General features: G+C 42.5%; 3 protein-coding genes across 6 annotated transcripts; all 3 read right to left on the bottom strand.

The window, feature by feature from the left end:
• Nucleotides 1–747: 747 nt before the first annotated feature.
• tcap (titin-cap (telethonin)) lies at nucleotides 748–2554 on the bottom strand. The gene is made up of 2 exons (XM_028987260.1): nucleotides 2290–2554; nucleotides 748–1874 (listed from the first exon to the last, which is right to left on the bottom strand). Exons 1-2 carry the CDS (start codon nucleotides 2436–2438, stop codon nucleotides 1484–1486), a joined length of 540 nt encoding a protein of 179 aa, XP_028843093.1. The 5' UTR covers nucleotides 2439–2554; the 3' UTR covers nucleotides 748–1483.
• An 8800-nt stretch (nucleotides 2555–11354) lies between these two features.
• LOC114794326 (melanoregulin) lies at nucleotides 11355–15245 on the bottom strand. Of its 2 annotated transcripts, XM_028986812.1 has the most exons (7): nucleotides 14765–15240; nucleotides 14313–14414; nucleotides 14054–14216; nucleotides 13786–13876; nucleotides 13535–13698; nucleotides 12784–12998; nucleotides 11355–12121 (listed from the first exon to the last, which is right to left on the bottom strand). In XM_028986812.1, exons 2-7 carry the CDS (start codon nucleotides 14402–14404, stop codon nucleotides 12115–12117), a joined length of 732 nt encoding a protein of 243 aa, XP_028842645.1. In that variant the 5' UTR covers nucleotides 14405–14414; nucleotides 14765–15240; the 3' UTR covers nucleotides 11355–12114. The 2 variants fall into 2 exon arrangements, with proteins under 2 accessions (XP_028842645.1, XP_028842646.1); XM_028986813.1 differs by lacking the exon at nucleotides 11355–12121 and having other exon boundaries at nucleotides 12809–12998; nucleotides 13474–13698; nucleotides 14765–15245.
• A 728-nt stretch (nucleotides 15246–15973) lies between these two features.
• Nucleotides 15974–27082, bottom strand: stard3 (StAR related lipid transfer domain containing 3). Of its 3 annotated transcripts, none has more exons than XM_028987586.1 (15): nucleotides 26550–27082; nucleotides 26211–26457; nucleotides 25486–25563; nucleotides 25216–25293; nucleotides 25051–25104; nucleotides 21406–21523; nucleotides 19959–20060; nucleotides 19689–19744; nucleotides 19514–19606; nucleotides 19372–19434; nucleotides 19029–19124; nucleotides 18844–18923; nucleotides 18666–18770; nucleotides 18431–18524; nucleotides 15974–17588 (listed from the first exon to the last, which is right to left on the bottom strand). In XM_028987586.1, the coding sequence occupies exons 2-15, from the start codon at nucleotides 26430–26432 to the stop codon at nucleotides 17481–17483; spliced, it is 1347 nt and encodes a 448-aa protein (XP_028843419.1). In that variant the 5' UTR covers nucleotides 26433–26457; nucleotides 26550–27082; the 3' UTR covers nucleotides 15974–17480. The 3 variants fall into 3 exon arrangements, with proteins under 3 accessions (XP_028843419.1, XP_028843420.1, XP_028843421.1); XM_028987587.1 differs by having other exon boundaries at nucleotides 26737–27082; XM_028987588.1 differs by having other exon boundaries at nucleotides 26747–27082.
• Between the last annotated feature and the right edge of the window lie 149 nt (nucleotides 27083–27231).

Below are 27231 nucleotides of genomic sequence, written 5' to 3'. Positions count from 1 at the left end.
ACTATTGAATTGCTCATTTTTACTGCGACAGGACAGGCTGAGGAAAAGCAACAATTTTAAAGAACATGCCACTAGGCATGAAATGGAAAAACACAGAGCTCAGGGAAAGGCCAGCAAAGTGTGATATAGTATGGAGCAAAGTGGCAGCATGTGGAGCTGGGACACTCGAAGCAGCAGACGAAAAGAGAATCAAATGTCTAGATAGATGGATATGGGGCAAATTACTAGGAATAAAACAGGACAGAGAAAAAGAAAAGAAGTGCTGCTCAGACTGACAGAAGAAGAGAAATGGTGGATGAATGTAGATAAAGTGGATGATAAAGAGAGGGGAAGAAGCCTTGTGTTGTTTGCTAAACTAGTGTGTATGAGTGACAGTGTGGAACAGATTCCTGCATAGCTGAGCCGTGCGCCTGTGCTGTCATTATTTATTGCAAAAACACTTGAAATGATTAAAGATCTTATTTTAGTAGTACATGCAAGATAATTTCAGCACATCACTACATATGATGATCATAGACATATAAAACCACACGTTGATTACAGTGATTAACCAAATGCTCACTGCAGTCATTCAAATTAAAGAAAGTGGAATAAAAAAGTGCTTGTACATTATGCAGGTTTATGTAGATTTATGTCATAAAATAATTGAATGTGGTTGGTCGCTTTTTTGCTAGGTTTTGCTCATCCCTGAGATTGAGATCTCTTAAGGTATAAAATATTTTCCAAGAACTCATTCACAGAACAAAATAGAATTTTAGAGTTTTATTGTAGAAAAAATTAAATACACAATCTATCACAAGCAATAATCACACATGCAAAAACAACAGGAAAACTGTATAACATGTAAACCAGGGAAACTCTAGTAAACAACAGACTACTTGCACAAGTACACGTCAACGCCACGCCCCACCACTGTCTCCAGCATGAGGGGGTGTAGAGGACTTTTAAAGGTCTGGATGGCGACCATATCTTTTTGGAACAAGAGCGGAGAGGGGAACATGCCAAGAGACACTCAGTCCTCTGCCTCGCCCCTCCCAATACTGCGTTATTCCATCTGTCCAACGTTCCCTAATCTTTCCACAACCTCAGTTCCCATCACGTCACTGTAACTTGCAAGCATCGATTGCGTCTAACAACCTGATAATAAGCATTATACTCCCATAATCGAGGGATGGAGTTTCATTGTCCTGTTGGGACCTTGGACCTGACACTCACGTAATCCTCAGGGTGCCATGTCGGCATTTCCGAGCAACTGAGAAAACAGCAGCGGCTCTCTGTTCCCGTCCATCACCCCGTCCCAACAGCTGAGCGAACACTGAGCAGCGTCGTTTATAAGCGGATTCATTTCCTCATCAACAGAAATATTAATGCTACAAATCTTTTTCTCTATATACATACAAATCTTAATAAAACGAAGCCCAGTCCACTTTTCTCCTCGACACTGCACTCTTACTCTGGACACATTCCACTCCTCCACCCCACTTTATCCTCTCTGCGCCTCCTGAGACACGGAGCGCCCCAGGGTACGGGGAGACTTGGCGAACTCCATTCTCATCGGCTTGACGGGTGGCAGGTCCTTCATGATTTCGCTGATAGCCCTCTTGTTGGGGCAGGCTCCGCTGGGGGACTGCGCCGGGGACAGGTCCTCCAGGGTGTGTGGGGCGCCGCGGCCCAGTCGCGTTCCCAGCTCGGCGGGTCGGAAGATGGGCAGTGGCAGGGTGTTCCTGTGAGGCAGGAGCTGGTGCTCCCGAATGCCCACTTCCATGGTCCCCATGCGCACCACGCCGGAGGGGCAGGACTGGGACAGGGGGCGCGCCTCCCAATGGCGGGTCAGGGACTCGCGTCTCTCGTCGTCATTCATCGCCAGAGACTGCCTGCGCACGGGACACGGACAACACAACTGAATAAGGCTGCATTCCATCCACCACATTCCAGTCTACAAGCTGGAAGGCTGTGCTAGTGAGACATGTTCTCTGTTAGCAAGACAATGCATATCATTTGCATTCAGTACTGTGAGGTAAAGTACAGTACTGTATGCATCGAGTCAAAGTGATTGTCTTTTATATATTTATATATACAGCATTTATCAGGCGCCCCTATCCGGAGCGATTTACGATCAGAGGTTAGTGTGTGGGGACGTCATAAGGGGCCAAATTTCCGAGTGGTCGCTCTCTGAATGACCAAAGCACTCTTTACACCGACAGCCATATCAAGCCACTTCAGGACCACAGACAGGCTGAATGTTCATGTCATGGGACCTTTTAACTGGAAATACAAGCACACGCTCACCTGTCCTCAGGCCGCATCCTCATCCTGACACTGTGCCAGTCGGCGGCGTAACTCTCCTTCCGGGCCGCGTTCTCCTCCCTCACACTGCAGCTCAGCTCGGCCTCCGCCACCCGGCCCCCGCGCTTCTCCACCACGGCGCTCGGCTGCATTCTGTCGGCTCTGTCCAGCGTCACCAGCAGCGGATCGTCTGAACGCTGTTGCCTGTCGGGCCACTCTCAGACGGGTGTCACAGTGGAGCGTCTGCTCGCTGTCTGCCTCCGAGCGGGGAGCATGTCCGGCATTTATACCAACACGCCGTCTATTTCAAACTCATGTCCTCACTGCACACCACGCTGTTCCGACACCCGACACCATACTTACACACACACACAGAAGCGATCTCCCGTTATATCTCTAATAATACACTCACAGACAGGAATTTACTCATGCATACACACTCATCACAGCGTGATCAAGTACAGAAATCCCACAACCCAACACTCACACACACAGGAATTCATTTCTGCACCTTGACCAGCTCATTTCATACGCGATTGCACAACAAATATGGCAACAGTATAAATCCACACAAATTCTGAGAACCATAATTATAGAAATGCATGGTCTGGGTCATTTTTTTCCAGGCCACTTTTGACGTTTAGTGTGGATGACCTTTCATTTTTTTATTTTATCCAGTTAAAGTTCAAGGGCCAGGAATAAACCAAAATGTATTCTGAACTGTCTATTCATCAAAGATCTGGCAGATATAACAGATATGCCAGATATAACAGCTGAACAGACTAGTGGCATTCTTTCTGTGATGGAAATCAAATGTTCTTCAGTCCTTCCCAGCTCAGTTCCTGTAAAATTGTGGCACTTGTAGGTTTCTTCCCTTTCTTTCCTCAGCGTTTTCAAGTGCAGCACCTTGTTCTTTTTTTCACAAGGCATAGCATGGATGTTTTTGGGTCATTGTCTTGCTGTAGGATGAACCCCTGACCATCTAAGCGTATACCAGAGGAAAACTGCATGTTACTGCAGAATGCTGTGGTAGCTGTTTTGCTTCTTAGTCTTTACAAGTTCTCGATGCTGGATCCAGCAACACAGTCCCAGGCCATTACACTTCCTTCTATAAACCGAAAATTAAAAATTGAAACTGATCTTCTGATGCAGCGGCTTCGGGTTCGCCAGACCTCTTTCAGTCAGAGTTTGCCCCAGTTTCTGGGCGACTTGCGATGGGAAAAGAGACTGTACTCACTGTCACCCTGACTTCAGAATTTCTCTGTGGGAGAGACCTACACTTGTGTAGGTACACAGTGTCTTCCAACAGCAGTTTTTTGTAGACAGAAGGGGTTGTAAGAAAAGAAAAAATTTGGGACACCTGCAGGAACTGGTAGCACCAACTTTCAGCGCTTGGCCCTGCAGAAATGCTTTAACCCTGAAAAATTATTATTCTGAAATGTACATTATTTTTCAGTTTTGGCAAGCCTGTGTTAATAGTATACAATTTTTACATGGCCATGTAAATCAATATGTATGTATTTTATGTTAAAATCTCTATGGGCAGTGGTCTCCTAGCGGTTAAGGAAGCGGCCCCGTAATCAGAAGGTTGCAGGTTCGAATCCCAAACACTGCTCATGTACCCAAAATATTCTGCTTCTTGGATCTTTTATATTTATATTTATATGTTTTATATATATTTTTTTATATTACCAGGGTTTGTATATGTTTGTGGGCATTATGTTTTATGTAACGCCTCAAAACCCCTAGTCATCATGTACTCTATATTAAGCATTTTATTAATGCATTAACTACATGAATGCATTTATTTGAACATGGGTGTTTGGACCTGCATGGACAGGCCCTATGAGTAGTAAGTGTTTGTGCTTCCCTGTCTTGTGAGTGCGCACACATTCATAAAAAGGACTAAAAACAACCTGGCACAATTTTGAAGCCTAAACCTTGTTATAAAGTTGTGAAAGACATTCTGTTATTTCAACTAAAAGTGGAGAGCCATTCAGCTCTGCTGTGCATTCTGTTCCTCAGTAATGGGCAAAGGGATTAGACTGCAGGCAGTGGAAAATCCACCCACCCCACCACTGGAATCTTAATGTCCATGAAACACACAGTCCAAAGATGACAGCAGTGTCCACACTCTGTGTGTCGGCTTGTGAGGGTGCTTGTGTTGTGAAAATGTCGGCATAGACAAATGAAATGCACTGTTATTGTTTGCTTGTTTGATTGTGTGTATGTGTGAGTGAGTGAGTGTGTGTGTGTTTGTGTGTGTGTGTAGAACATTCCTGCACATTCACCAGTCTGTGCCGCATCAACCCTCCCCTGGCAGTAGTAGGGGACAGATGAGGTCATATTACCTATACACACACACACATTCTGTCCCCTTGCTGTCACTTACTGCAACTTCGTTAATGACTCACTAGACCAGTCTGGGAACTGATGTCACACTAAGCATAGCACAACACAAGCCCAGTCATACTGAGACTGGGACATGTCAGAGAAATACATAGAGTAAGATGTTTACTACATACAGTAGTAAGATTTTGGCAGATGTGAAAAAATGCATCAAACAAAGAATGCTTTCAAAATAAAAATATATACATTTTTAACAATTTAACAAAATGCAAAGTAAGCAAACAAAAGAAAAATCTAAATCAATATTGGATGTTATTGCCTTCTAACCAGCATAATTTCTTACAGGTACCCTTGCACAAAAGGAAGGGATTTTATCCTTTTTACATTTTGTCACTTCCTTGTCTCACCATGCTATATTGTAAACTTGAGCTCAATAATTATAACATTGACATGCAAAGGTTAGAATGTTCAAGAATGCACATGAATGGAAACCTACTAATTGAAAAAGTAATCCTAAACCCCATGGAATGTCCTGTCATCAGCAAACTACTGGAGCTACTGCCCTGTAATCAATTGGTTGAATGGATTCTGGTGAGACAAGGAAGGTGACATTGTTAGTGAAGGCCCACCTTGATGAGCAGTCTGACAGTTTGCAAAATGTGGTTGAATATTGCATTGCCAATTGCCAAATGAATTGCCATTTGGATTTTTGAGCTTAAAATTTTTCATACAAATACAAAACTCAAAATTCTATAGAAATCGAACGAGAATTGCTGGTGTCTTCCTCTTGTAAGTCGCTTTGGATAAAAGTAAAGTAAAGTAAATCTAAGATTCACACTGGATAAGTTGCTTTTATAGCAGCTACTTTGGAAGGTGACATTTTTGTCCTTAGGGACAAATATGTTAGGATAATGTTTTTTGGTTAATGAAGAATCATTTTTAAAGACATGCAGACCATCTTTTTTTTCTCACGTAACTTTTGTAATATATCCTGAGAAAATGAATAATTACTGTTTTTTACAATCACTTTTGCACTAATAACAGAACCTTCATGTCATTTTTCAAAATTCTAGACACAAAACTCAAAACACTCATTATTCTTAACACAGGCTGTCCAGTGTCCAAAAACTTGGCATATTGCATTCATATCTTTAGAGAAGCCTTGCTTTTGCAGAAGCAATGTTTCTAAAAATCTAATTTATTATGAACTATCATAGGAACATTACTTTAGATCACCCATACACAAGATACCCATAACTTCATTGTGTGTTTGTTAGTACAATCATTAAATATAGGTGTACAAAATATGTGATTCAGGTTTCATTATTTTATTGAAGACTAGAGAGAATAGTACAGACACAGTGGCATTATTGAAATCCTGCAATGTGGAATTTACTGATCAAATCAAATCACAACATAAGATTAGTAGATTACTTAAAAAAAAAATAACAGAAAACAATACTGTATACTGTAAACGGAAGTGTTCTTCACTGCACTATGGATCTATGTTTCCATCAACCCAGTCTTGTGGATTTGGCCACAGGTTCTCATCTACATCACAATGGATGTTTTCATTCACCAAACATCTGGGAAAGAGTCTTCTGGCATGGCGAATCCAGGCCTGACACTGATGCAAGCATCATACATGGCCTGGAGTAGAGTGACTTGTTCGTGAGGGTGCCTATCATAGACCTTCCACCTCCATGTGGAGAAAAACTCCTCAATTGGGTTAAGGAAAGTATAGAGGTAAATGCAGGGCGAGAAACTGTGGATGGGCCTGAAACCATGCTTGGACCATTCGAGAACGATGAAACTGAACATTATCCCACACTATTACATAGATCACACCATCAGCTCTACAGACCTGATTTAGCTCATCAAGGAAGGCTATTATGAGAGCTGCATTATATGACCCAACACAAGGTCTGCGTCCAACCACTCCATCTTCTGATATAGTTGCACACATGATCATATTGGCTCCACGTTGTCCAGGAACTTCAACGGTTGCCCTCTGGCCAATTAAATTCCAACCTCTCCTCCTTGTCTTAGCTAGGTTGAAGCCTGCCTCATCCAAAAACAAGAATTTATGATGGTTTTCATCAGCGTCAAGCTCCATCACCTTCTAAAATACAAAAACAATTACTGATTACAATGACAGAATGTTTGGAGATTTTTTCTCCCCATAAAACAGGCAAATTGATCATGCCTGAACATACTCAGACCTCAGTTGCTTCACTCAATCTGTATTTCTTTGAAAAGGCACATGATATAGTTGTTTTATAGACACCTGATGTCTTTTCAGCACCCGTGCAATAGTGGGCAAACTTATGGCATTTACATTGCTGAATAAGTAATCATTGTCCAAGATGTGCTGCTGGATTACTCTAAGGCGAATATCATTTCTGACCCGAACCATGTAATCATGTAAAAAAAGTGTAAAAATCTTGCATACAGTAATGTTGAATATGAAAATGTGTTCTGTAAAAGTGGTACATGGGACCATAGACACTATATCTGGTAAAGGAAGAAAGTCCACCTGGGGTCATATTCTGTGCTAATTGGTATCAAATGATCCTTCCTGAAGCTGTCATAATCTAAACATACACTATTATTAATACATTTTCATAAAAGCTATGCTTCAAGAGTAATGCAACAGTTACTTATCATTTTAAGCAGTTGTATCAATTGATAGTTGGATCTTTATAATGAAATGAATAGACACCAAACTCAGATGTGATGTGTGATTTGCATTTTGAAATAGTAATACTTTGATGTTAAGTTGTGTCATTTTTAAGCGGTGATTTTAGTTCAATGAACAAATGATCTTTGGCTTATATGAATTGTATCCAAGCATTTGAAAAAAAGAGTTAAGTGTTTTGACAAATGATTCCACTCTTCTCTTTCTTCCTTTCATCCTCTTGTCTTTAAAACTTTGCATATGCTGAACTCAGATGTGGACACTGTGGAAGTGACAGAGCTGTAGAAAAAGGATTCTAAAACAGGTATGTAACGGGATCCTAGATTTGCTTTCATTCAGGTGAGAACATCTTTTTAGTGCTTCAGCAAGGCTCTGCCTTTCCCTCAGTGCAGCGCATATTATTTTGCTCTCTCTGTTCCTTTCATTGTGCTGTCAATAATTTGAATATATTCTGCATTAACACTATTGTTTCCGATTTGCTCAATACAGTTAGTTCAATCAAAAAAGCGCACATATATTTCTGGATACAGATACATTATTGTTAATTATGTTAAAATTACAAATGTTCATTGCCTTTGTCACACCACTGCTGTTTGAGAAGCTTTGCACACAGGAATTTTATTCATTTCATGGAGTATTGGCGTCATGCGGTGTGACAATGAGAGTGATTTGATTTGATTTGATTTGATTTGATTTGATAACCAGGCGTCCTGAGACCGGCATGCCCCAGGGGATTAGCTGGGCGCCAGTTAGTCCTTTTGGGATTAATAATCAGGACACCAGAGGACTGTGCAGAATTTTGGCCCATGCCTGTGGATTTAGCAAGTGGGTGCATCTTTGCAGCATTTTATTTGCAGCATTTATGGTGTTTTATTTTTATTTCAATCTGTTTTTAGATCAACTGATGTTTGTCGTTATTTGTGTTGCATATCTTCTTGTGGTTTTTGGGGTTAAGCAATCAAACACATAGGCTACTTAAAGTAAAATGTGGAGGAACGGTTATTTGCATGATTTGGGCAATGTGTGGAACTTTATGTTTTTATTTTAGGCCTGTTTGTAGGTTCTTCTTGATGGACCCTATTTGAAAAAAATCTACCTATTGTGGTTGTCAGAGACGATGAAATGACTCGGCACGGCGAGGAGGAGAAAGACCCAGACACGGATAAATGCCACAACATTTATTTTCTAAAAAACTCAAATCTGTACACACACACCAGCACACAGGCATCAGCTTTGGGAAGGGGGGGAGAGGGAACGACAAAAGGGAAGGTCGACTCTCACAGGGAATCACTCCTCGCATCACCAAACCTGAAACCAACAAAAAAAAAGAAACAACTTAACAATTTCCATTTACAGCATTTATCAGACGCCCTTATCCTGCGCCCGGGGAGCAGGGTGTGGGGATGGTACTTTACTCAGTGGCACCTCAGCGGGTTCTACGTTACTTCACATTATCTATTATTTCTTTTCTGGTCTCTGGAAACTTTGCTTTGAAGTTTGAACTGTGGTTGACGTGTGACTTTTTATGTAAGATGGATAACAGTTTGTTGAGGGTCTTTCTCTATCATGAACAATATCTCCTTTTCTTCTATTTACTTTTTGTATGCTTTATGTTTCCTCATGGTCTTCTTTATTATAAGTAACTGTAATAAACCCACTTCATCCATTCTAACATCTCCTATAGACCACTGTTATAAAAGTGGGTACACACCGTAACTCAGAAAGCCAGTTCCAGTAAGCAAGCAGTTTTTTTTAAAAAAATGTGGTACAAAGCTGCACTGCTGCTGGGAAGAGACACTTAAATGAGCTGTCAGAGAGGAGAGGTGAGGAGCCGGACTGGGGACAGGACTGTCATGTGAGCTTCTAGATTCGAGGAATTCACAGGGATGAAGAGGGGGACTTTAAATGAAATGTGAGTGGGATGACAGAGAGAAGCAGTGACTGGTGAACAGGGTGGAGTGTCAAAGTGAAAGTTTGACTGAGTGAGTGGAGAAACTTTGATTCAGGGAGAGATTGTGTCACAGTGTCATTTCAATGGCAGCCACTATTCTGTTTTGCACTTGCTAAAATGATAAAAGTTCTGAGCACACAATGGAATAAACCAATCTAGACCCTCATCACAATTATGACAACAATGAAATGTACCAGTTGAAAGTGTTGTGTTATAAACAGATGTCACAGACATTTAAATTTTGAACTGAATTGACAAGCATCCATGGAAAGTAATTTAAAACCACAAAAACTAAAATAACCAGAGGTGGCACATGGTATGAAATGATTCACTTTACAGAAATAATACATAGACATCACCTGCCTGAAGAGTGAAAGTGAAAACATGAAAGTGAAGTGAATGTCATTGTGAAACACTGCAGCAGAGCACACCGTGAACACAACAAAATGTGTTCTCTGTCACCCATCACCCTTAGTGATCAGTGGGCAGCCATGACAGGCACGGTGGTGATGGTCCTTTGCTCAGTACCTTGGCGGTTCGGGATTCCGTACCCTCTAGGCCACCACTGACCTGAGGTGATGACAAGGGCTTGTGGAGGTTTGAAACATGGAGGACAGCACTGACCTTCAAGGTGCAGGGAATGGAAATTTGACCCGAAGGACCACCTGGAACAGCTCAACGTACCATTTTCACCCTAAAATAAGATATGATTACACAGCTCATCCATTTCAGTTTTAGTTTAGTATGTGTCAGAGAGTCTATGCTTAACAGCATATACAGCGGCTTCAGAAAGTGTTCAGACTCATTTCACTCTTTATTTTTATGTAGCCGCCTGATGCTAGAGGGGTCTGGGTAAAATCCCGTTGGAATGTAAACCTTCACCCCAGCCTGAGATGAAGAGCTGAGGTTTGCTGATCGATGTTTCTGCATTCATCTTTCCCTCTTTACCGACTAGTCTTCCAGTCTCTGTCACAGCAAATCATCCCAACAGCATGATACTGCCGCCACCATGTTTGACCGTATTGATGGTATTCACTTTTCTATATTCACTTTGTCATTAGGGGATTCCTTTAAATGATTGGAGCATCAGGCTGCAACATAACAAAATGGAAAAGGGGGTCTAAATACATTCCGAAGCCTTTGTAATATTATTTGTGTAATATTATGTGTGTGTGTGTGTGTGTTTGTGTGTGTGTGTGTGTGTGTGTGTGTGTGATGTCTATGCTGTGCTTGCAGTAAAAATGTACAGTTTGCAAAATAAACAAGATATGTACCTGCATGGTATTATTGGTCCATAAAACTGTATTACATGTGCACTGCGGGGTAAATTTGCAAGTCTGTGTGTGTGTGTGTGTGTGTGTGTGTGTGTGTGTGTGTGTGTGAGCATACAGTCATTTTGTTGAGAGATGTATCCTCAGTAGCCCTGTTATGCAACACTGGGACAGCTGACCCCAAACACACCACCCTTAAAGCCCAAAGGGGGTATAAAGTGCTGGTTCAGGGTGGAGGTAAAGTTGGAGAGAATGCCAAATGGCGCAGCTATGACCAACATGTGACCAGGGCTAACACTACTGATGGAAACACTGAAGCAAAACTGACAGGCCTCGTTGTTACTGTCTGTAGCCTTGTTAGGACATCATCCTCTGCCGGAGCTGACCAGAACCATCCACAGTCCAGGGGTGGAGCTATAAAAATAAAGTAATCAAAGGACATTGACCTTTGTTCACCCAATTTTATTTCTTACAGGGGGACAGTGGGCCACATGTATTTTGTAAAAGATAACTTTAGGGGCAGATTCTCAGTCATCCAGGTGAATTTGTCTGAAAGTTGAATCATGGCAACTGGACTTTTTTTTCTTTATTTAAATAAATAACAAAGAAAGAAAGAAAGTTCAGTTGCCATGACTCAACTTTCAGACATTTAGGGGCAGTGGTGGCCTAGCAATTAAGGAATCGGCCCCATAATCAGAAGGTCACCAAGCAGAGCACCGTCCCCACACACTGCTCCCTGGGCGCCTGTCATGGCTGCCCACTGCTCACCAAGGGTGATGGTTAAAAGCAGAGAACATTTCATTGTGTCACATTGTGCTGTGCTGCAGTGTATCACAATGACAATCACTTCACATTCAGTCTTTTTTCTTTCAGTTAGATGGGAGGTAGGGTTAATATGTTAATATTGCGATTTCTTTTTACATTACTGTTTTACTACTAGGTTTAATCTGGACCCTTGTTTAACCATTAAGCCCGTAATAAATACCTTTGTTTTGCACCTTTAACATACTCTCTCTAAACTGACCTAAACCAGACAGATGACATTCGGGACTCATCGTATCTGATGCGGGATTTTGGTGGAGCAGTGTGTCATATTTCCACCAATTGATTGAGATAATCCATGGCATGTGCAGAGTCCATCATGACGGGGTTGGTAATGTTCCCTTCGGCAGATCTTTGTGTGGACTCTATTCATCATGTCTGCTTAATTGATTTATTAATTGCTGCATCCATCAAAGAGCTGTTGCAAGGTCGACAGACCTACGATGCGATATACAGGATGTTTTAGTAATGCAGCCAGAAGCTCGTCCTGACACTGAGATGCAGTGGAAGCAATCTACCAGTGTACATGGTCATGAAAATAATGAAATCACACTGAATGAGAAGGTGTGTCCAAACTTTTGGACTGTACTGTATATATATAAATTTTTAGGTTTTTATACTGTTAATTAAATTTTATGCTATTCAGGTTATATGCTATTGAGATTAGCATGTGTATTTTTATATGAGCATGACGTTCCTGTCTCCCACCCCTGGTCTCCTGCTGTGGATGTTTCTGGTCAGCTCCTGCAGAGGACAAGGTTAGGAGAAGATGAATGGTCATGAAAATAAAGAAAACACATTGAATAAGAAGGTGTGTCCAAACTTTTGGCCTGTACTGCATAACATACTTGCTCTGTTTTTATAAATGGACTCAAATTCGCTGTATGTAGTCTTGGAATCAATGTAATCCATAAAGCAAGCTTTATTCAACACTTTAACAGACCTTCACCAAACTCCTCAACTTACACACCACTCAGTCAGACACAAACACAGACACATTCATACACAAAGCGCATCATTGTTACCACATTCGTAGGACATGTACTTCATTCACAAACAAGAGCCTGAGTATCATGAGACAGGGACCTGCTGTCTTCAGGCTGCTCTGAGGAACACAATAGCCCTGAAGTTATGGAGATTTCCTAACAAAAACATCGAAATGTTCAAGAAGTTGTGAAGATGTGTGAGTGTGTGGACCGGGTACTCAGGTCTTGAGGGTAGGATCCTATTACTTTAATGGTTTTAATGACGTAACGAAAGATGCTACAACAGGTAGAGTTTGAATCTCTCTCTCTCTCTCTAGATCAGAATTCCTTCTTTTTTTTTGTCTCAATAAATCCCGCGTCCTAATGAACACACACCTGCCTACACATTCTAATACAGTCTACAAACACTCAGTCTCTCACATGCGGCTGACTAAGTCTTCATCCCGCCCACTGCCTTCTCCCTCATCCTCATCATCCTCTTCTCCTCCTGATATAGTGTTGTTCATCCTTGACAGAAGCAGGGGCAGGTTGATGGTGAGGCCTGATTCCTCTTCGTCGTCGTCGTCTCTTGGAGGGTAGAAGCGGCGAGCCTTAGCCACAAAATCTTCTGCAGCATCCAGGTAGATTAGACGGTCCTGGCAAAAAGTGACAAATCCAAATTTACCAATCAGTAATCTATCAGTCAATAAATCAATTAACCAACCAATAAAGCTAACCATCTATCTACCTGTCTACCTAATCTGCCCCTCTTTATGTAGAAGAATGGACCTCTAGCTCTGCTGACAGAGGGCCATTCATTTTCTCACCACATTTTGATCAGCATTTACCTTAGGCTGTCCTAGCTAGACCCATGTCTGCATCCTAACTACAACATAAAGCTTGCTGTCTTGCTTCCAGCCACCCTGGAGCCTGCTGTTGGAGTGGACTGAGAAGAACCAGAACCATCGTCTGTACTGAAGCTTAGAGGGATCTTCAGACTCAACCAGCAGACCACTGCTTGGTCTTTTACATAATGGACTAACAACGTTTACACTGGGCGCAGACCTCAATGATGAACAAGTGAATTTCTGCACAGGGTCACCCATATATAGGGGTTATTCTGGTTGTCACCTTTATACAAGAACTGACTGGTTCCATCTGAGAAGAAGTTTTCAGCTCTGGTCTCTCTCACCAGGATGAAGAGGTATCGCTCAGGTGGAGGTTCATTGCTGTTGAAGATGGACGTCTCTGAGTGGAGGGTCTGTAGCAAAGTGCGGGCGGCCGGGGCGTTGCGCATGCGATCATATGACGCGCTTGCCGACACTGTCAACAAAGACTCCGCCTCCGCCATGAAACCTGAGCCAATCAGAAATCAGTGCGGTCACATCCATAGTCTGTGGACGTATTCTTCATATCAGATTCCAATAAATCTCTCTACCTTACCCAGGTTCTCCAGGAGCATCTTCCACTTGTCCCGCACCTCTCTCCTCACCTCCCTCATGGCCTCAATGTCCACACTCAGGCGCCGGTAGCCCTGAAGGAGAAAAGATAGGACATGCTGAGCCATGGCACCCTGGACACCACTGCTGACCTCAGAAGGAGCCCTTACATTCCTGCCTCATCTAGAACACTGCCTTTAATCCTGATGAGATATTTCATTCTACTGATCTTAGACGAGCATCTGGGGCCATCTGGGGGTGTCTACGTTCACCTGCGATCCTTGGCGTTTTTTGGACCTTATCTGCAGCAGATTGTAAAGCGCCCGGTCGTCGTCCCGCTCAGAGTGGGAGGGATCTCCAGGCTCACTCCACAGGTTAGTCTCCTGATCCCGCCTCTTCTGCGCCTCCCGGTTGAAATATTCCAGAGTGTCATTACTGCAAAGCACGCACACGCACAAACACACAAACAGGTTTTATAAAGTCACATAAACAGTGATAGATGGAGTGTGTGTTTGTGCGTAGCCTTTGTACCCCAGGATGGGTCTTTTTTCATCATCATCATCATCCTCACAACAGCAGCAGCAACAATACTGAGCACAAAACTTCCTGAAGGCCGCACCCATCCCTTACACACTGAGAGACAAAAAATATTCTGGATTACATTCCATTCAATTAGATTATATTCTACTAGAATGGTGTATACTTTTGTTACTATGTAATTTAGTGATATTTAAAAGGTATTTAGCAAATTAATTTAAAATTTAATGTGTAAGCATATTTAATTGAACAGCCTTGTACTTTTAAAGGGGTTTTAAATTCTCTCTCGACTTTTTGTTAGGACTGGAACCCAAAACTGATGAACACCAGAGAGAAAATCGGTAACACTCATTGTGAACTTGTTGCAGTTACAATAGTTCTTGTTTAATTCAGAGCAGATCATACACAACTCTGCTTTCCCGATGATGAATGCTGAAGATACTGACCAGTTAGCAGAGTGGTGTTGGTGAAAGCTGGTGGGTTGATAGAAGGCCACCTTGGTGTGCTGTTATCCTGTAGACAGGGGTCTGAGGCCTGTTCCACTGGATGTCCCTGAACGGTCATTCATCCATTTCTCCTCACTCACAAGGGTAAAAATCCCTAAAATGGTTCCACAGATGAAGCAACTCCGGATTGGGAAATAGGGTGAGATCCACACAGTCAGAAGAATCCCCTCCAGACAGAGCTGAAGTCCCGATAGATGAGGGTGGTGGTAAGAGTGGTGCTGTGCTCCACAGTCGAGATGAAAAATAAAGAGGCTTCTCTGTGTGTGTGTCCCCCTCTCTCACACACACACACACACACACACACACATCCACACAGTGCCATTAAACAGTCATGTGAACGTCAGTGTTACCTCTGCCCCAAAGCTGTGGCCATCCCTCCACAGTGCAGTGTGGACTTAATATCTGGTCACAATTAATTAACACACTCATTATCACAACTTTCCCATGTTACTGGACCATCAGGCATGAGGCAGACCCCATCCTTACTAGGATGTGTGTCTCATGACCAAAAGAAATCGATGCGTTTCACACACTCGATGCGTTTCATAGACTCAAGGTTGGAACTGAGGCCAAACACACATGCAGTACACACACACAGTGAATATAAAACAGCATACACACCCATTTAAACAAAAAAGAGAAATCTTTCCCCAACTTTAAAGTTCCCTATAACCAGCAAAATTAAATCATCTGTTAAATATTTGTAAAAATAACAAAGTGTACTAAGCAGGCATGCACAATTATACATTGATATACCTTTTGATTTAATTGCTACATTTATGTTTTTTTTATAATTTTTTATTAAAACATTGCTTTTTTTCCCCCAAGAGCGTGCACAATTTATATATCCACTGCACGTGCTATAAAAGAAATATTCAAATTCTTAAAGAAAAAGAATCCTTTCACCAACGTAGGAGAATATAGCAACCCTGTGAGGTAAAAAGTGGAAGAACATAGAACTAAGAGTGTGATTTTCATGTGAAGAGCTGCAGGGGCTGAAGACGATCACAAGGTACCACCCTGCGCCGGGGGAGGGCAACATGAAGAAGCAGGCTGAGTGTTTTACCATCCACAAGTACAACACCACATTTCATAAAAGTCTCTTCTTTTTTTCCCCCCTTCTAAATTACACAGATTCAGAAAACTTACTTACTTTCATTAGACAACAGACTTTATTTCATTTCAACATTATTCATTTAAAAAAAACGCAAACAGGGAACAGATTTTATTGATTATAAGAACAGTATATAAATCACAAGTACTCTGGTTAGCCTAAAAATAAAAAATAAAAGTTTTAGGCTGAGATCAAAACCATCGCAGGACAAAAAAAATAAAAAATAAAAAGTACAAATAAGTATACAGAAAAAATGTGCTCTACAGTGGAAAGCAATTTGAAATTCTGGACTTTATTAACGTAAATACTAAAACCAAGGCTGTGATTATTTAGCTATTCAAGGCTGACCATGTATTTATTTTTCCACCCACAAGCTCTATTCAGGAACAACAGGGAGTTCAAGATGAAAAACCTCAGCAGCACCTATCTTGGTTATCCTGGAGTAGCAAACCGTTTTAATATTAATATAGAGAAAACTGGCTTGACTAGTGTTTTACATCAATAAAATCCAAAATCCCAAAGAAGGCACAAACACCCAGGGGGCATTATGGGTAATAAAAGTGCACAAATAAAGTAAACATTTGCTGCCTTCGGCTCTGGTTCTGATCTCAGTCTTGGCCTTTCTGTATAATGTCTGCTGACCTACAAATGTTTCACTGCAAAGGAGGACAAGAGACTAGGTTATAGTGTTCAGAAACATTTACAACCTTCTGACCTTTACAACCACTTTCTGGTTCCTTTATACCAAAAATAAAAAAGCAATATATAGTCCAAACATCTTTAACACTTTTATTTGCATGCATTTGCATTGTATGAATTTAACCAGTAGAGGTCCCGCATGATCAACGGAGACTGAAGTCGCTGAAAACTGATGGCACGAGAATTTAAAAGTCATGGCCATGTTCCCGTGTTAGTGCTGTAAAAGAGATTAGGCCCTGCATGAATTTAAGGCAGTAAAACCCTTACTGAGGTACAGCTTCCACCTCAGCACACTTGTTATCCTGACAGCTTTGGCTCTGCTCAGTGCTGCAGATACTGTGGCTGCAGACCCCACATGATTCAAGAAAGTGCAAAATGAACAACAACATCACCGGCAAAGGCATCTGAGATGAACTAAACGGTGTTCCTCAAGTGTTCCAGTGTGAGTTTGGGTGGAGCATGTGGTCCTTTAGGCTCACATGTTCTCAGGACATGACTCGCTGAAGTAAAGAGGAAGTCAGGCTCACAGTATCTGAACTAGCAGGCAAAAACTCTGTGGCACAGTCTTTAAATGTGGAAGCCCAGCAGCGTCCATATAAACACAGTACACAAGCGCGCACACACACACAGTAAGTCAGTTCAGTCGCAATCGGGTCCATTTTTGCAGGTCCTCCTTGTTAAGATATATAGAAAGTGTTGGTGAGATGAGACTTCATTGCCAGTCTCGGTTCAGTTTAAACACCATGTGGTTCTCCTTCTCAGTTCCTGTGTTTTCTTAGAAAGAATAAATGTCCAACGTCTGTCCCTCTGCCGTTGACCTACATATAGGCACCTCTGATGAATTTACCGATGGGAGGAGCGGAGCTCTGTGATTCGCTGACGAAGGTGAGTCATGAATTCGAACATGGTGGCAGCAAGAGACTGATGGATGAGGTAACGTGGAAGACGACCCTGACCATGGCAAAAAAACAAAAATGGGTCAAAAGAGAAGGCTTTGCAGAGAACACACACACCACAGGTCACTTTACAAACTTAACAAAGCATAATCTCCCACCCTTCCACATAGCACCGCACATTGGGGCAGTGGTGGCCTAGCGTCAGACTCGTAACCAGAAGGTTGCAGGTTCAAATACCGAACCGCCAAGGTGCCACTGAGCAAAGCACCGTCCCCACATACTGCTCCCCGGGCGCCTGTCATGGCTGCTCACCAAGGGTGATGGTTAAAAGCAGAGGACACATTTCGTTGTGTCACCGTGTGCTGTGCTTCACAATGACAAAAACATTCACTTTTATTATTAGTGTTGCTATTAATGTCTTATCAACCCATATAAATAAACAGTTCTAGGGTACAAACAAGTACCCATAAATAAAGTGTAATATTAGAAAGCAACCCTAGATGAAGCGGTCTGCGAGCATGTAAATGAGTCGTCATATTAAACTCGAGCTATTGATTTTAGATTGCCCCCTTGTGGCCCCGAGAGCCATCAATCCAGACAATTTGTAAGACTTATAAAAATATAGCATTTTACTACTCTAATGAAGACTTGTTTTAATTTCAATACACATAAGTGCCAAAACACACAGCTAAAATATCATTTCAACCAATATCGTAGATATTTCATAACATCTCTGTGTAGTTTATTTCAATATAACAAGACAAACAAAAATCCAACAGTAACAATACTCTGAATCAAATATATATTTTTAATTAAAATAATCATTTTGGACAATTTCCTTTCCTTAAACATTTTTAAATTGTTGCTTAATAATGATTAAATAAGAAAATGGCTTACCTTCAGGTCAGTGTTAAGGACCCATATAAACGTGCAGACTGAGGGATTAGAGCTAGACTTTAACACTACAAAGCCGCCAGGACCATTTTCACCCCTGAAGAAGAAAAGGAGAGAAAAACCGACTATTAATAAAAATGACAATTAAAAAAAAAAAAGAAAAGAATGAAATGAAATTATTATATATATATATATATAACAAGGGTTGAACTCAGTAATGAGGTGCATCGTGTCACACCTGACAAAACGGTTATGTGGGGGTTTGGCCTCGTGAGTAGTTGCCATGCCAGCAGAGATGTAGCAGTCCCGCTTACGCTCCACCCGTCTGACGTTAACAAAGTCCCTAAGAAGAGAAGGCGGAGCTACAACTGCTGCAATTTCACAGTGCATGTTCATGTAGGTGCCTGGACTGTTACCTGGGAGAAACTACGCCCCCTGCTGCTCCCGCAGAAACATCATATGACACCAGAGTGTTGTCGTCCACTCTCTGTAAAATCTGAGGCAGACAGAGACAAGCTCCAGCCACGTCCAGGCAGGCTTTGTTTGCTCAATAATGAACGAACGCTGTATTGTTGTTTGTGTGCGTTTTCTAGACCCCAACCTGACATGCAGACACGGTCCTGTTCCACTGTACCATCTTCTCTGGCTGTAGAATCACCTCCTGGTACACTAATTCTGCAGGACACTGCATGAATGCCTGCAACACACACACACACACACACACACACACACACACACACTCAAACCCAGAAATATCTCCAGCACAATATCTCTTCTTCCAGCAGAGTAGATCCAGAATCAGTATGAAACCATCTCCACAGCTTACAAAAAAACTACAAACACTCCTCCTACTTTTACAGATCTGTGTGTGTGTGTTATACTAGACAACCTAGAGCCATGAATATATGAAAGGAAATTCATTTTCAGGAAGAGATGTTTTGCACCTTGAGGATGAAAGTCTTCCCATGGAAAGGAATCTCCAGAGTGTAAACAGAGTCGCCAATATCCTGCAGACGCACACACGTCAATGAGGGGATTAATGCGACACAACGGCGTGTTCCGGCTCACACACAGTCTCACACTCACGTTGTTCTTTTCAAACTTCCAGTTTTCTTCTTGCGTGAGTATCTGCTCCACCACTGCCATGGCCTCCCTCCCCTGTCGAACAAACTCCTTCTCCTGAGGCACAGAGACAGCGGGTGTTCACACTCTTCACTGTGGTGGGACACTTCAGAGAGCACATTGCCGTGGTTCTCTCTACCTGTGCAGTCACCGCTTTCCTACCCAACCCCTCCTCATCCAAGTCCTCCTCAGACCCTGACAGAGACAGAGAGACAGAGACAGAGAGAGACAGAGAAGTATTATCAAAGTGACTAAAGACAATTACTGCATAACGAAACGACTTTCACATAGACTCAGTTTGTGTTGTAATTTACCATAATAGATGTTTTTTTACCGTCTTCCCCAATAAAAACATTTTTGGAAAAGGGTCTTTGCACTATAAGTGTAAGAAGGGTGAGAGAGAAGTTACCTGCAAGAGACTCAGGTGGAGAGTAGAACTGGCCATCAGACAGGGGTCGGGGGTAGATCATGGAAGCTCGCTCACATGCTGCATTCACAGCTGCCAGGTAAACTGGGACAGAGACCGACAGAATAGCCGCATAGAGTCATGTCAGAAAATTAGGACACCCTATGAAAGCCTGTATAATTTAAAAATATATTTGGACATATGGATATTTAATATTTTAATGATATTGAGGGATCCAAATAATATAACTAAACAATTAAAAATTAAGAAAAGCCTTTTTAAAACTGTCTGCGAAATGTAATTTTAAAAGAATGCAATTTCTGGTGAGGAATAAATTAGGACACCCCCACATATTATCCCACTTAAAATGGTTAAAATCCCACACAGCTGTATCACGTCAGATGCATATGGTCAGTACATCGTTACCCAGCGTTGTAAAGGAGCCTCGCCCCTGCTTAAACCTCAGATTAGTGAAGTGAGCACCATGGTGAGATCTAAAGAGCTGTCTGATGCCCTCAGAAAGAAGATAGTGGCCGCTTAGGAGTCTGGTAAGGGATTTAAAAAGATCTCAAAAGAATTTGACATCAGCCATTCCACCATCCGAAAAATTGTTTACAAGTGGAGGACATTCAAAACAACTGCCACCATGCCCAGGTCTGGCCGTCCAAGCAAATTGACCCCCAGAGCAGACTGTAAGATGCTCAAAGAAGTCATCAAAAATCCTAAAATGTCCTCACAGGAACTACAGCAGGCTCTGGCTACTGTCAATGTGAAAGTGCATGACTCTACTATCAGAAAGAGACTACACCAGTTTGGCTTTCATGGGAGGTGTGCAAGGAGGAAACCTTTGCTCTCTGAGAGAAACATAAAGGCCAGACTGAAGTTTGCCAGAGCGAGCGTAGACAAAGACAATGTCTAAAATTGAATTATTTGGACACCAGAACAGAAGACATGTTTGGAGTCCTGGAATGGCCAAGTCAAAGCCCTGATGCTGTGGGGTGACTTGAAATGGGCCCTCAAACATCTCACAGCTGAAAGAATTCTGCGTTGAGGAGTGGGGAGTGATCGAGGTCAGAGAGTGGTAAAAGGCAACCAAAGGCGTTTCACCGGAGTTATATCAGTTATTAAGGGTTAAGGTGTACTTAACTTTGTCCTACACATTTTTGTTCATATCTTTTTTTTGATGTGTAAAACTTTTTTTTTTAGTTTTGTGTTGTTTAATTGTAATTAAGTCACTTTCTTTTCCAGACATACATAAAAACATGAATGGACATTGATGTGAACATTTCCTAATAAAGACCTGATTATTAAATGGGTGTCCAAATTTTCTCACATGACTGTACGTACATACATACATTTACGGCATTTTATCCAGAGCGACTTACAACATACAGAACGCGATTCAATTATTACATCAACCTCCATCATCAAATGTTCCTGTCTTACTCACCCCTCTCGTCCTCAGCCTCCTGGGTAAGCACCTTAAAGTCCAGGAACCAGGTCTCCAGCCAGGCCACCACGAAGGAGGTAATAGGCAGCACGTAACCAAAGGCATTCTGGCTGAAGAGCTGCACAGAGAAAATAAATTTTAAAAAAATCACTACCGTTACTCAAAAACAATATACCAGTGTGTAGAGATAAAAAAATTACAAGTACATCATAAAGTTATCAGTAAAATGACTTGTTTTTAAAACTATTAGTCAAACAAATTTGTAAATGTAATCAGAAAAAACTGATGTGGCATCTTGTGATATCTTGGCCTGTAATATATTATTGATACGCTGTAATTTGAACACATCAACCAAAGTCTTAAAATCAGTGCACTGGCTACCCATCAAATTTAGGATTAACTACAAACTCCTTCTTTTGCCCTATAAAGCTCTAAATGGTCTCGCCCTGCAGTACCTGAGTGAACTTTTAGTACTTTAAGACCCACCATGCCCCCTGCGATCAACGGGTGCGGGGTCACTACTGGTACCCAAAGTACAGTCGGGACTCAGACACAGTCTCAGTGTTTAAATCTAAACTAAAAACACATCTGTTCATTCCTTCTGTTAAAGTCCCAGACAGTTTCAATTATTAAGTCCACCGTATCACACAGTCACCCTGTTATGCACAGACTGTGTTAAATTCACCTTAGTTAGGCTAGTTAGGGTACCGGGCCACTGTAGCACCAATATACACTATAACCACATATTTCTGTACCAGTCGTACGATGCCACCGTCTGCTGCTGCTTATGTTTGTTCTCTCCGAGACACGGAATCAAGCGCACAGACCACTGGCAGACCCCAGTGAAGAGACCATCCTGGTTCCTGGCAACTGCTAAACGAGGACTTAAAATGGACCAGTAGCATCATAATGGACACAAAAAAATCTTTTTTCCAATCTCCTAGTTTTTTGTGTGGAGTTTTTCCATTTACATTTACAGCATTTATCAGACACCCTTATCCAGAGCGACTTACAATCAGTACTTACAGGGACAGTCCCCCTGGAGCAACTTAGGGTTAAGTGTCTTGCTCAGGGACACAATGGTAGTTAGCGGGATTCGAACCCGGGTCTTCTGGTTCACAGGCGAGTGTGCTACCCACTAGGCTACTACCACACCTTTTCCTTGTGTGCAGAAGGGTCAAGTGTGTAGAGTAGAGCCTGTCAAAGCCCATTGAAACATACTGTATGTTATTTTGGGTTATATATGTTGGGTTATATATATACATGTCGGTGTTGTAATCCAGTCCAACCATATAGAGAATTAACTCAAACCAGTGTGTATAAAACCGTTTTTTTAATTGCAGAAAAACAATGTGTGGAAATATGTGCTTTGTTGCAACTTATGACTTGGATTGGATTGTTACCAGAAACAACACAATTTTAGATTAGATATACTTTAATGTACGTTCTAAATGTGACAATTTTTCTATGATAAGGCTCCAACAATAGAAACAGTGAAAGATTAAGAACTGACACATTGACAAGCACGTACACTTAAGACGCTTAAGAATAAAAAAAAAATGTTTGTTCAGCCTGATTACTGCAGAAGGGACTAGGGATTTTTCGTAAGCTTTTTTCCTGACCTCTAGAATTTTGTAACATCAGCATGATGGATGAGAAAACATGGATGAAATATGCTTGCTAACCTTAAAAAAGTTCTTAGTGTTCACAGCAGGAGGCATTTTTTTTTTTTTTTTTTTTAAATAGAGCCCATCACAATCTCAACACATACTGTGATTTATAACTATACCGCATTATATTAGTTAGGCCTTCGGGTATCACATGGTATTTCCACACTGCCAACAACAAGCGACGTTCACTGTCAAAGACACTCCAGGCAGATGTGCAACATCTGACGATTTTCTCCTTCCTCGCAGTGTCGAATTATAATCAGTGCTATAATTAATCTCCATCTCCTGCTTCAATGCTGTGTTTCTACTGTTAGTGGGTCCCAACAGATTTTCAACTAAATGTCATGTTAACCGTGTCAGGCGGTTGCTCTCCACTGGCGTACATCCCATAGAAAACAATGGGACTCAGAGACGTGCTGGACGCGACCCATCTGTGAAGGACTTCAGTCCACTCAGCTGACAGAACGGAAAGTGCTTCAGTTACACTGCAGCTGAATCTGTACCGGAAACCGTTCCCACATCAACGGCAAATGGGTTGTGAGGCATCTTGAAATTATTTTTCGTGCTTCAAAGCCACCAAAGCGCCATGCGAACTCAGTGCGTAGGGCGCTCATCTTAAAAGCAACGTGCACACTGCATTGTGGGATCTGTAGTATTTTTTTTATGTTATCAGCGCTTCATATCGCCGGGCCAAAAATAATGGATCTCTATAAAGTGATCGCGTGGGATGGGACTCCACACAATGTTGAAACTGAAAGGGGTTCATTTATGAGACGTTTACGCAGCGCCACTGGTGTCCTCTCAGTGAATGGGATTATGATGGATTCCTTCCACTGCTTACACCAACAAACAAAAGTTGAAACTACAACAAAGTGAAGTGATTGTGATACAGCACACGGTGCACACAGTGAAATTTTTCCTCTGTTTTTAACCATCACCCTGAGTGAGCAGTGGTCAGCCATGACAGGCTCCCGGGGAGCAGTGTGTGGGGACGGTGCTTTACTCAGTGGCACATTGGCGAATCGGGATTTGAACCGGCAACTTTCTGATTACAGGACCGCTAAGCCACCACTGCCCTGTGTTGAAATAGTCTGGTGAGAACTCCACGGAGCTGAGCGAGCACCCTTTAATCACATCAGGGATAGAGACCTTCGTCACACGGGCCTTGTGATGTTATCTGCAGAGACTATGAGCAGCGTCAGACGTGTCAGTGAACACTTCTGCATTTCAACTTCTGCTTACAAAACATATTAACTCCTCAGATCTACACACTCGCCGTGTAACCGGTCAGAGACATCCCCGGCCACGATTATTTACTGATTTACTACACGCACAGTACGTGTAGGCACACACCAGTCAGCTCTAATCCTTTTTCCCAGTTTCAGGATTCAGGACTTTATGCTTCAATGTGCAACACTGCAACCAACCAAACAAAGGAGCATGTGGGCAAAACCGAGATTTTGAACCAAGCCAGAGTATATATCTGGAGGAACATGCAAAACTGAAATCAACCTCAGCATTCGGCTACTAATCAAACCTCAAATAAAATAAGATGTACAAGAGTAGAAATCCCGTTACACAACAGAGAAAATCCCCTCTTGTCTGACTTTACTCCCACTTACCTCTGCATCCACTCAGTGTGGGAAATACCTAATATGTTTAATAATTCTGAACATTACAATTCATTTGTTAAAGAAATGTATAAAATAAATTGAGGACACATTTCACTGTGTCACCGGCTGCTGAGCTGTGGTGTCTCACATACGACATGGAACCCAAACACCAATCCTAATCCCACGCATGCAGGTGAGAACCGCAACAGTCTATGACGAAATCTGGTCAGCTCATCCACATCCAATCGGGAATTCAGAAGTGCGGAAGTTTAGAATTTAGACTGAATTTGGACACTAACTGAATCTTAGGGTTAATTCACATTAAACCAAAATCATAATTCGAAATCATATTGGAAACTCACGTCTGAAATGATGACCTTTGCGATGAGGAAGGCAGTGGTGACCAGAGTGGTGATCTAGGGAGAAACACAGAACACGCGGACCTTAACACACTTTCTCTCTCACCCAATGGTGTGTTTCATGTGTTCCGTTCATTGTGTGTTTCACCGCCTGTTTGTGCATCTTACCGCTATGACCCACCAGTGCCTCAGGCGCAATGCTGCATAACCCAGCTGCAGACATAAAAACCTGAACAGAGCCAAGATCTGAGAGAGAGAGAGAGAGAGAGAGAGAGAGGTGGGAGGTGGGGGTTACAGGAGTCAGCAAATTCCCTTTATCTTATAATTAACACTGAATCAATCAGCAGAGCAGCGCATGACGCTGTGGTGAGCAGAATTTGGCTTTAAACACTTAGTGGGACCAGCATCACTCTGTAAGAACGGTAAGCTTATACTTACAAAGATATCAAAGAATGAAGACTTGAAGTTGTACTGGATCACTTCTTTCTGCAGACTCTCCCAAATGTTCTTGTTCATCTGGTCGAGGATAAAAGGTTTAATAACTTGTTATGGAGATCTGATCAACGAAACGTGTCCTCTGATTTTCACCATCACCCTTGGGCGGCCATGACAGGCGCCCGAGGAGCAGTGTGTGGGGACGGTGCTTTGCTCAGTGGCACCTCAGTGGTTCGGGATTTAAACTGGCAACCTTCTGATTATGGGGCCGCTTCCTTACCCCCAAGGTCACCACCGTCCCCAAACACTGCTCCTCGAGCGTCTTTCGTGGCTGCCCACTGCTCGCCTAGGGTAATTGGTTAAAGGCCCAGGACACATTCGTTGTGTCACCGTGTGCTGTGCTATGCAGTGTAACTACAATGGCATCTTTCCATGTGCCACCACACCCGGATCGAATCAAGAACTGTGTGGTAACAAGTAGAGATGTTGGATCAGGTATATAAGAGGGTAAATCCAAAAATGTGCAGGATATAGGCCCTCCAGGATCCACAATTCCCTTTTTAACCATGTCCCACTTCATTTAATGATTAAGAACATTCATTCATTTATATTGACCATGCCTGCCATTTGTAGAATTATACAAGTGAGAAGAGAAAGAGAAAGGAAAGGAAAAATGGGATTGTGTGGAATGGTGAGAAAAGCAACAATGCCCGACAACAACTACTCACATTCAGCTCAATGATCCAAAGCAGAGATATGAAAAGAAGGTCGAAGGTCACAAAAAGGCAGAAGGTCCGGCGCACGTCGGAGATGACCTTCCGTTCTCCGGGGGGGACGGGCAGGTAATGCGGGGAGGGGATGGAGAGCGTGGACTGCGAGTACGATGCATTCAGAGAGGCGATGACCGGGAGACTCCCCTCCAACTCGCCGTAGCCCACTCCTCCAGGCATGCTGGTGAACCACGGAGCGTGCAAGCTGGAAAAAAAGAAAGCAGGATCCATCACTGCACAGAGAGACCAGCCCTTCCTCAGATAACTAAACATGCTTTACTTTGGCACGATATTTACCCAAGTTTCTGTGTGTCCGTCTACAATCCACAGATAAGAGCCTCGCCGGTCGGTACAATAATACAGAAATAAATTTCCCGACCGCGCAGAGCAAAAAACCCGCGGTTTCCCAAAAAGGAGAACAGACAGACAGCAGGGGAAACGGTCGGGAGAACTTTGCACCGACGCCGATGCGCACGAAACTCACGCAAACTTGCCAGTTCCGTCGGTTTCGTGTTTGGACGACGTGACGTCAGAGAGCGGGGCGGCATCGCTGGGACAGAAACATGCCACCCGTGTCAGTCACCGAGCTGGCGACAGGACGGGGCGCGCGAAGTCGCCATTCCTCGTCCAATCGGTCTGTGTGAAAAGTCCGTCTCAGACTTGCGCACGGCGCTGCGCTGCCAACGCGGATCTTCACCACGAACCGATCGCTCCCCACGGCCACACTTTAATCACCTGGCGCCCGTTTAACACCGCCGCGCACTCTGCGCCAAAACTCCCCTGATTATTTTAAGAGCATCGCGAAAAAACAGCCGTACTTCCGGCACTGGTGCCTCAAACCGGAAATAGGTGACAACGACTTCCGGTACCAGTCCTGTGGTTTTTTTTTTTGTTCGTTACACGTTTTGTCCACGTTTTGTTACTTGAGTGGAAAATTACTTTTATTCTTTATAATAAGATTTTTTTCATAGTAAAATCG

The sequence above is a fragment of the Denticeps clupeoides genome, chromosome 7 (genome assembly GCF_900700375.1).
Source record: "Denticeps clupeoides chromosome 7, fDenClu1.1, whole genome shotgun sequence".
NCBI classification, from domain to species: domain Eukaryota; kingdom Metazoa; phylum Chordata; class Actinopteri; order Clupeiformes; family Denticipitidae; genus Denticeps; species Denticeps clupeoides.
The sequence above is the reverse complement of the archived record's forward strand: the minus strand, read 5'-3'. Positions and strand labels throughout refer to the sequence as shown.